This window comes from Chroicocephalus ridibundus, chromosome 12 (assembly GCF_963924245.1).
Source record: "Chroicocephalus ridibundus chromosome 12, bChrRid1.1, whole genome shotgun sequence".
Taxonomy (NCBI): Eukaryota; Metazoa; Chordata; class Aves; order Charadriiformes; family Laridae; genus Chroicocephalus; species Chroicocephalus ridibundus.
This window is the reverse complement of record NC_086295.1, coordinates 9,258,723-9,269,221: the sequence shown is the minus strand read 5'-3', so window position 1 is coordinate 9,269,221 and position 10,499 is coordinate 9,258,723. Positions and strand designations below refer to the sequence as shown.

Here is a 10,499-nt window from a genome sequence, read left to right as displayed (position 1 = left end):
CACACGCGTGTTCCGCGTCCTCCCCGGAGCCGAGCGGTGCCCGCCGCCACCCCTGCCGGCCCCCGCCGCGGCCAGCCCCGATCCTCCCCGCACCTGCGGGGCCCCGCAGCCCGCTCCCCTCCCTCCTCCCCTCCCTCCCCAGCAAAGCCCGGGTTTTATTGCGGCCGGCTCGGCGGGGCACCGCACCGGCGCACCCGCCCCGGGTGCCTCCTCCGGGGCCGGGGCCAGCAGTTACCGAGCGTGCAGCGTGGCAGGCGGCCAGGCGGTGACGCGCCTGTTGCTATGGGATCCACCGCCCCTATAAATAACTGAGGAAAGGAACTTTCCTAAGTCAGAGACTTTAGGACACGGGACCCAGAACCAGATGGTCCGGAGGAGGAGAGGCGCCAGCTCCCGCCGCAGCAGCCGGAGCGGTGAAGCCCCGCCGCGCCGCAGGACCTGATCCAGCCCAGGTGGGCAGCGCAGCCCCGGGGGCCGTGCCCAGCGCCAGAGACTGAGGCAGGGTCTGGAGCCCCCCCGCCCCCCCAACCCCGACGGCGGCAGCTTGATCCTCTGCCGGGGGGGCCCCCCTGCGTCGTTTTCTCCTCCCCGCATCCCCCTTTGCTTTCATGCAACGCCTGGTGGCCTGGGACGCAGCATGCCTCCCCATCCAGCCGCCCGCCTTTAAATCCATGGAAGTGGCTAATTTCTATTACGAGGCGGACTGTCTGGCTGCTCTCAACAAGCTGCACCCGCGGGCGGCCGGGGGCCGCTCCATGACCGAGCTCACCGTAGGGGACCACGAGAGAGCCATCGACTTCAGCCCCTACCTGGACCCCTTAGCATCCCAGCAGCCGGCGCAGCCGCCTCCTCCCGCAGCAGCAGCAGGGGGCAACTTTGAGCCTCCCTGCAGCAGCGGCGGCGGCCAAGATTTCCTTTCCGATCTCTTCGCCGAGGACTATAAAGGCAGCGGCGGGAGCAAGAAGCCCGACTACACCTACATCAGCCTCGCCCGGCACAGCCACCCCTGCGCCAGCCAGAGCCACAAGCCGGGGGGGCTGCCGGGCTGCTTCCCGCCCCAGATCGTGGAAACCAAAGTGGAGCCGGTCTTCGAGACCCTGGACTCTTGCAAAGGGCCCCGTAAGGAAGAAGGGGGAGCCGGGCCGGGACCGGGGGGCATGTCCTCACCCTACGGCAGCACCGTGCGCTCCTACCTGGGTTACCAGTCGGTGCCGAGCGGCAGCAGCGGGAACCTGTCCACCTCGTCCTCCTCCAGCCCCCCCGGCACCCCCAACCCCTCCGAGTCCTCCAAGTCCGCCGCCGGCGGCGGGGGCTACTCCGCCCCCGCGGCGGGCAAGAACAAGCCCAAGAAGTGCGTGGACAAGCACAGCGACGAGTACAAGCTCCGCCGGGAGAGGAACAACATCGCGGTGCGCAAGAGCCGCGACAAAGCGAAAATGCGCAACCTGGAGACGCAGCACAAAGTCTTGGAACTGACGGCCGAGAACGAGCGGCTGCAGAAGAAGGTGGAGCAGCTCTCCCGGGAGCTGAGCACCCTCAGGAACTTGTTCAAACAGCTGCCCGAGCCCCTGCTCGCCTCCTCGCCTCGCTGCTGACCCCCGGCCGGGCGGCGGGGCTAGCGGAGCCCCCGGCTCCTTGCCCTGCTCTGCGCCCCCCCCCGCCCCGACCCCGGCCCGGGCCGAGGCGAAGGGAGAGCCCGGGGGGCCGCGGGGGGAGAGTTGGTTGGTCGGGTTGGTTTTGTTTTGAAAAAAAATTTTTTTTTCTTTATTTACGTGTTGGCGGAAGGTCCCGCCGCGGCGCGGGGACCTCAGCGGGGGCCGGGGGCTGTCGGTGGCCGGCGCGGTGGGGCCCCGGCCCCGGGCGGGCTCCGCAGGCTGCTGGGCGCTGGGGTTATTTAAAAGAGCGAGAGGAGAGCAAGGGCAAAGTGATGCAATCCTTTAAGCATGGCTGGGAATGCTGTGTACATGATGCAATCTCGTGTAACTGTCAGTCATGAATTGAGTAATCTGTTAAAGATGTTCCTACAGTTTTTTTTATTATAAAGAATAATCTATTTCTATAAGAAAATACATATGTATATTTTGGGATCTATGCATTCTTGCTACATTTGAAGCATTAATGAACAATTTTAATAAACTTTATGACTAGGTTAAAAAAAAAGTAGCTTGTTTTATTTTGAAGGCACGTTTAAAGTTAGATTAAATGCAGGGTTGAAGTTCTAGCTGAATCTGGCTCAATGCTGTGATCAGGGATCAGGATTTTTGTTGGCTTTCTCTGTGACTCAGAGAAAGGGAAAAAAACCCACCCAAATCGAAAAACAAAACCCCCAAGAGAAACCCAGCAAAGAGCAGAGCTGGAAGCTTCAGCCAGTTCTTGTTGCCTCATTTTATTTCCTCTAATCACTTGCTTTAGCCGCCGCTTGGGTGTTGTTTGGGGAGGAGGTGTTTGTGTTGGGTTTTTTTCCTGCAATTCTTGCTGTTCTGAGCGTGTACAGCGAGATGTGCTATCCAAACCATGACCAATCTTTGGCAAAGTAACACCAAGTCTGAAGCGGGAGGGAGGAAGAAAAAGTAAGGGAGGAAGCTTGAAACGAGGTTTTGGTTGTTTTGTCTGTTGTTGTTTTTTGTTTTTTTTTTTTTTTTTTCTTTACAGAGTTTCTATTCTCTAACTTATGATTCAGCATTTCTTATGTTTGTAGTTTACAGGAATAAACATGAGAAAGTAGCATTTCTGTTGGATGTCAGTAATTTCGGTCATTGCTCAGGAAGCTCTCATGAAACCCAGCCAGGTGAGAGGCGTATGAACAACTCACTCATCTTTTCTCTTGAGACATCTTCTAAAAACTGTAGATAGAGTTTCTCTGGTGAGGGGTGTTTGTTTCTGTGTGCACGTGTGTTTGCTGGGGGCAAGCAACGGATAAGTGGAGGGGGGTGGCAGAGGAGGAAGTTTTTAGCAGGCCATAACTTTGTTTTAGGTAGAACTAAGGCTCTGCCTGCTGATGGAACAAACCAGCCTTGCCAGGGCCCCCAGGTTGTGTTACTGCCCCCGCTGTATGCTGCTGTGTCGAGGTCTATAAGAAGTTAACAGTCTCAAGCTGGTTACGTGGAGGGAGTTGGGCAAATGATCGGGTCTTACTCAGCATTTTCCATTTTCCTGTTAGGTCAAATTTAAGCGTTAAGTTTTCAGATCCAGATTCCCAGTGCCCCAGAAAAGAAACTCCTTAATCGTCTGTGCTCTGTTGGACAGCTGAACGCGGAAGGGGGTTTCTGTATAAAGACAGTGAACTTGAATTTACTGCTATACATTCCAATACAAATAGCAGTGGATTGCAGAAGGACAAATCTTCAATTTGTTGCTTCTTTCTGGTGTTTCTTTAAGCAAAGCGTGTTTTCTCCTGAAAGAACTGTTCTGCTTTTTTTGACACTTGCGATGATGGCCTCCTGCGGGTGAATCTCCCAGAGCTCTTACTGAAATGTGTGACACATTCCCGGCTCCCCCAGTGCCTCCATGGCTCCTGCTCGGAGCTGTGCAGTGGTAAGCAGTGGAGTGTTAGTCCTGATGCAGATTTCCCTTGTTTGCTTTTTAATTTGTACGGTGCAGTTAAGTTGTTTTTCTGAGACCCTAAGAATAGATTTTCTAGGGTGAGCTAGCTCCTGCACCAGCATGACTCAAGTTCTTGCAGGCAAGATAGACGTTAGATCTTGTCTTGACTGTCCCTCGTGACGATGATTACTCCAGCCTCCTGTGGCTGTTTATTCTACTATTCTTCTAGTTACGAAACTTATCCACATCGTTAGATCCTATTTTCTTGTTGTGCTGTAGGCCATGTAATGTTACCCAAACCTACAAGCAGTCAGAACCGAGTGCTGCTGAGGGTGGAATTGCTGGAGGACTGAAGATGTTCTCGGATACATTTATTTATTTCTTTCTAAATGACAAAGCTTCCAACAAAAGTTCAGTTTGTGGGGGCTGGAGGCACGGTAGATTGAAAGATAAGATGTACTAAAGGTATTTATATTTGTTTAAATAATAGTCTGGTTTTGGAGATAGAGCTCTACCAGGTATGAATGAGCTAATCCCTGTTCTTAAACTTTGCCTGCCACAGTTCAGAAAAGCCAGGGCAGTGTTGCTGCCATGTAAAGAATGATGTTTAAATTACTGCTGTATTCCAATGTATCTCTTAATTAGGATTACAGAATTCTCGTTCAGGAGGAAACCTGTGCAGCAATGAGTTTTTGTCAGAAAGATGCAGTTACAGACAGGAAAACTGACGACATAACTGCACCAATTTCACACTAGTCTCAGAAGGAATCCGTGAAAGAGTCGGAAAGAGAATTCCCGAATCCTTCATTCTTAACCTTGTATTACCCACATAACTTACATTTTAGTTTTGTAGCACTATTAAATGCATAGAGGTCACAAAATACCCTGCTTTATAAACAAGCATATGAAAAAGCCCCTGTAATTAAAACATTTCCTAGAAAAAAATAGTCTGGAAAAAAATAGTTGGAAATCAATCTGAGAAAACTCCCAAGCACTAAAGTAGACAAAAGACTCCAAATACCTTTTCTAATCACAGGGGGAGAACTGGAAAATCCCTGTCCAAACAGTGGCTCAGCTCCAAATATTGATATAGTTTCCCATTACAAACAAGATTCTGTTGACTGAAAGCAGAACTTGGTCCATCTCGGTTGTCTTCTGACAGGGTCTCTGCAGCTTCTTTTCCTAAAGCGACTCAGTACAGCCCGTGGTAAGACTTTGCAGTCTATATGCAGGCAAACCAGACAGGGAAGTTAAGGCACAAATTCAAAACAGTAGTCTCTTTTGAATTTTATGGAAGTTTATAAACAGTATTTTGTTTGGGCTTTTTTTTTTCCCTTCAAATTATTTATTACCTTGACTGATTCATACAGGTCTTTCTCATTACCACTAAAATAACAGTTTTTTCCTACGTAGAAATAAGTAAGATCCAATCCCTAGCACTGGTATCCCCTTTCCAAAGCCTCTAGCACTGTTTTATCATTTGCTATTTGAATTCAGTTGTGCTCAGTTCTGCAAAAGCAATTGTATGTATTATTTTAAAACAAAATATTTAAAAATAGAATTATAATTTTGTTAGCAGTTCTTCTATCTATTAATAGTAATTGTTACTCTCTGCTTATCTGCCCAAAGTATGTATAGCCCCGTGCAGCTCTGACACTGTGGTCTTGCTTTCACACTTTTCCTGCTGCCTTCCCTTACTGACTCTTGGAAGATGCAGGAAAATTTATCCTTGTTTCTCTACTAATTGTTTCTCCACTAATTGTTTCTCCCTATAAAATAAAATCACCCAAATTGCACACATGCGCCAAAGGGTTATTGGGAGGGAGACTTGATCACGTTTGATAACAGTATGGTCTGTTCCTCATTGAAATTCTGCAACAGCTTTCAGATATCAAAATTACAACCTGAAAAAAGCTTTGCGCACAATGTTTATCTTTACAATTTCATTGCTAGAACAGCAGTCGTTGATGTGGATGTGTATAAAAATATGAAGTTACTCTCATACTAGCTAGTTTTCAAGCAATGTTTCATTTGCTGTGACCAGAATAAAAGTCAATGCAACTCAATATCTGCTTTAATAAAGAGAAAAAATTTATGAGGCCAAATTACACTTCTTCTTTTGTTATTTGTAGTGATAGAGCTTAAGACGCAATAAGCATTGCCTTGCATTTTCCTGTCATTCATACTGACAAAGTGAGTCTAAAGCACCCCCAAACTGGAACATCAGGGTGCTGCATGCAGTTTGCACTGGATACAGATGATTATACGATGGATGGGGGGTAATGATGAATTTGGTTCTAACTCTTTTTGCTGCCAATTGCTAATGCAACAAAGATTTTATTACCGCTCTCCCAAGTGTTAGCCTTTTTTGAGTTTAAGTCCACACAAATGCTTAACAGTCAGAATTTTAGGGCAAACCTCATACACTAATGTGAAGTGTGAAGAAAAATTTAAACCTATGCATGTGTGTTGGAATACATTAATCAGGAAATCCAAACAAAACTAGGAATAAAGTTAACTACTCCCAAGGAAACAATTCAGTTCAAATTCAGAATACTTTTTTTTTAATCAATCAATAAAGCCAAAATAAAACCGCGTGGCCAAACCTGTACATGAAATATGTGAGGGAATTAGTTTTCTGTTGAGAGATACTCACTGAGCAGACAAGTGAAATCATTAAAAGAATGAAGTTCTGTTTAGCTATTTGGTAGGACCCAAAACATAGTCTGAGAGTTTAGTCTTTGCAACCTAAAGCTAAACCGTGGTAGAAACTCTACACTTGGATAATAGCCTGAGGTTTTCTGAGGTTCCCGATTCTTTCACGTGAAATGAGGCTGTTTTGTGCCAGGCTGGGCAGATGAGGAGCACAATCTATGGTCAGTATGTAAACACCTAAAAAGATTAGATACAGCCTTGGGTTGACATCAGGATCATGTGAAATTTATGGTGTGGTGTTAGCCTGATGCAAAACTACGTGAAATTTCAAGAGAGTTTCTCTTTGAGATGATCCTGGCAGCGGCCGCCTGGGGCACCACCCCTGGGGTTTGACGCCAGCACACCCGGCCTCGGAGCCCTACTCAGGCAGAGCTCTCACGTTCCGCACAGCCCTGATTCTCATTTGCTCACTTCGATCTATTGGAGACTCTATTGGAAACCAAAATGCCTTTCGCGATCATTTCCCCACCTGCTAAATTGTTCCAATGTTTTGTTTGAATAAAAGGGTTTCCTCCCCTCCTAGAAATGTTGGTGGTTAGATTTGAAAAACACTAGGGCTGGAATTCAAAACAAGGATAAACGGGTTAATAGCTGCTGAAGCTAATTGATTTGCATTTACGGTAGGGACACATTTAGTTCCAAACCTTCCCAGTAGTTGTCACAATTTCGTAGAGCAGCACCAACTTTAATCCTCATTTGTTTTAAATTTTCACGAATTGATATAGTCACTATTAAAATTATTTGTATAACAAATAATAATTGATTCCATTAATATTTTCTAGCTAATTAACAGCTAAGGAAGACTTTGATCTATATCCAGTTTTCTCCTTGCCCTGTCCTATCTTCTCTTGCCTCTGGGATTCCTGTACCACATATTACATAGCTGTCAAAGCACTTTCTCAGAATTCAGGGTATTTAAATCAGAGGTTTTAGTTAGGTCTCATAATTTTGTACAATTTGCAGAGTAAATCCTCTAAGAACTCACACTATAGAAGCGCTGGCTCGGTCAGCAGACCTGGTTTTGATGGGCTTGAACGCAGGCACCTCTGTACATCATGCCAGTCAACGTGAGAAACTGAATTTTTGATAGGGGCTACAAGATGCTATGGTCCCTATCCCCACACAAACAAAGCGCAAGAGCTTGTTTGTTTTCTATAAATACCTTGGGTTTGCTAGTATATTGCAACAGCAGTTCATTAAGCCTGTGGTAAGTAGCTCATTGATGTTGTCTAGAAATTACAGTAATAGGAATCGGCGTCTCCTTCACACAAAGCAAAAATCCCTCTAACACCTCATCTGCTGCATTCCCCTCCTCCGTTAGCTCACCTGCGATCTGGGTCCACAACAGTTTTGCGACATATTTTCTACAAGCGAGCGGAGGAGCTTTGTTTTTAGAAATGAATGTCATGGTGACATGATGGGAAAATATTTCTGTGCAACATGATGAAACAATTACTTGGCTGAAGTAATTCAGGAAGGGAATCACAAGAACAAGAGAAAGTGCCTGGAGCCGGTTGGAGAAGCAGAAGGAGAGCAGCGGTGGTTCTCGCGCAGAAACATTGTTCTGCTCATTTCCCCAGCCTCTGCCATCTAGACAATAACTCAGGGGTGGATGTTTCTGACAGTGATTTGCCACACTCCTCTGAGCCTAGGTGTCTTATTTGAAACAGTGAAATAGAGACTCTGTCTGTATTGTTTTTTGAAATACAAAAGGGCAGAAAATGAACCTAGAATATAATTTATTAAGACACTTCAGCATACCCAACATTTAAATGTACAAGGAGCAGAATAAAATCTGTGGGGTTACTTGACACAATGAGGTGAGTAGAATTACAAAAAAAAAGGAGTAATTATCAAGGAGTTTGGTTGCTTAAAGGAATGCAAGCTGGACCAAAGCCACTCACGCTTAACTTCAGCACACAAGCCAGATTTTGTGCCAGCTCAGTGAAGAAAGATAACTTCCGAGCAGCACCGCTTACTTGCTGCTGAGTTATTGATGACCACTCACGGTGGCAGCAAATATTTCTGTGCTTAAAGTTAAGAATAGTGCTGATTGTGGGCTTGAGTCCCCAAATCTGAAGGAGTAGAAGAGAAGGCAGAAGGCCTTTATGTTTGACTTCAGCTATTGGGTGTGCAGTATCCTTAACCACTTTCAAAGCAAATTACAGAGCTGCAGAGTTAATGAGTGCAGAACGCTGACAGAAATTAAGATGCAAGGGATAAATACCGAGCTTTGAAACAAAAGAGACAGTTCTGGTCCTTGCTCTTTCACCAGCTTATCATGTATCTTTAGATTATCAGTTAGCCCCTACATGTAATAGAAGCTATATGCACTTATATGTGCATCTCTAGTTATGAGTGCAATTGCCATAGTTGCAGGTATATTTGCCTATTATATTTAGATCCTGATCTTACCTATGTGCTTCATTTTATACATGTAGCTGTAGTGATTTCAGTGGAACTATTATTACTCGCATGAGTAATGACAAATGCATAGATCTGTATTTACATGGATGCATTTACATGCATCTGTATATACATGGATCTGAGATCACAGTGTCTCTGGGAAAATTTTTGAGCCTTGCTCAGTTTTACAGCACATGCTCTAGTAAATTTTGAGCACTTTCATTTCGTGTGTTTTCAAATTCGAAAGTTCTAGCCATGCACATGGGCTGATTTGTCTGTCTCTTCCTGTACAAAAGGAGATGACAGTGGCTTCAGCGTTTTTGCGTTTCCCAGGAAAAAAAACCCACAACACATCTGACAAGTGGGATACTGCCTATGCTCCCACAGCTGTTGTTGGGTCCAATGCAACAAAGTACCTGAGTGTATGTTCTACCTGAGCAGAATCAAAACAATGCTGAACACAAGCTTTAAAGTTTCAGATGTGCCAAATTCTCTGCTGAAACACATCCTTCCAGAGCCTCAGCTGCAGCTGTCTGGCCTCTGGATTACTGCTGTGAAGCAGCTGTGGCACGGGCATAAGTCCTGGGAAAGAAAACGTGATAGAAAATCTGGATGTCCAGAAAGACGGTGAATGAGATGCACTCAAACAGGCCAAAAGGAGTCCTGATTTCCTCCTACTGTACTGAAGGAGCCCATCCAGTTTGTACGCTGGCCAGGTTCTGGAAAGCCACTGTTTCAGAGCATGGTGTTAGAACCTGGCTGCTGATCAAAGGATTCTTAAGCAATAACCTGCTCCACATCAGCAAGAGCTGCTGCCAAGAACCATGGACTTCTACAGGCTGGAAGACAACTGATAAAGCAGATGCTGAGAAAAGCAATGATGCCTGCATTGGGCAATCTGAGTACTACTAATGGCTACTGGAAAATGTTATTTTTATTTTAGTTGTACAATTGCATAAGCTAAAGGCTAAGGCTCACAGAGACGTGGCATTCGTACAGGGATTGCCTTTTTTTTTCCCTCAAAACATTTTACTTAGATGAACAGATGCTCTCACTTTACAGGGGAAAACCACTACTCCTTGGTAGTTCTTCCTCTGTCAATAACAAATATTGGCCAATTGCACCTTTCTCCAGAATTAGCTCCTGTGGATTTCAGCTTGTGGAGGACGGGGCACTCAGAATAGGTGGGAACGATGCACTCACACCTCTTTTACTACAGTCCTGTGCCTGGTTGTAGGGGATACAGTTCTCGAGCAAGGTTGAGGGATTGGAAAGGGTTTGGCAGCGGATCTCCATGTGGTGAAGAGGCCTGAAAAGAAGGAAGTGATACCAAACAGTACATGTTTCTGGGAAGGGTATTGCAAGCTGTGACAGTGATGGGAACTGTTTCCAACAGACAGGCTAGGGGCAATGAACTATTTTCCCACTGACCTCATGGTAACATGAAGTGAAAATTCCACTGTAGTGTTTTCTGCCAAGTCCTTAAAGGCAAAACCTTAGCAAATGCCTCCTGCTTTTTCATTAATTCACTAGCAGGTGCTCTTCAGCACGAGGCCTGCAAGAGCTTTATTACCAGCGGTACACTAACTATTAAACAGCCATAAGCTTAACCTGGTATTTACTACAGGACTGTGCCTTTTTATTGCGCAGAGGGAGGGAACTCCCTTCTCAGCCCTCCAGGTGGTCCCTTCAGGGCAGGGTTGAGGCACATTGGTGAGAAGGGGTGGGGTTGGGTAGGAGAGGCTTTCATTGCTGCCCTACCTGTTCTGGGCATAAATTGAAATGATCAGTCTCTAAATCCTGCCAATTAGGCATGCTTTACTGGCATTAGAGTC

General features: G+C 46.1%; 1 protein-coding gene across 1 annotated transcript; it reads left to right on the top strand.

Annotated features, from left to right (window-relative positions):
- The first annotated feature begins 322 nt into the window (after positions 1-322).
- CEBPB (CCAAT enhancer binding protein beta) lies at positions 323-5,803 on the top strand. Its single transcript, XM_063350156.1, has one exon. It carries the CDS (start codon positions 609-611, stop codon positions 1,593-1,595), a length of 987 nt encoding a protein of 328 aa, XP_063206226.1. The 5' UTR covers positions 323-608; the 3' UTR covers positions 1,596-5,803.
- Positions 5,804-10,499: the final 4,696 nt, after the last annotated feature.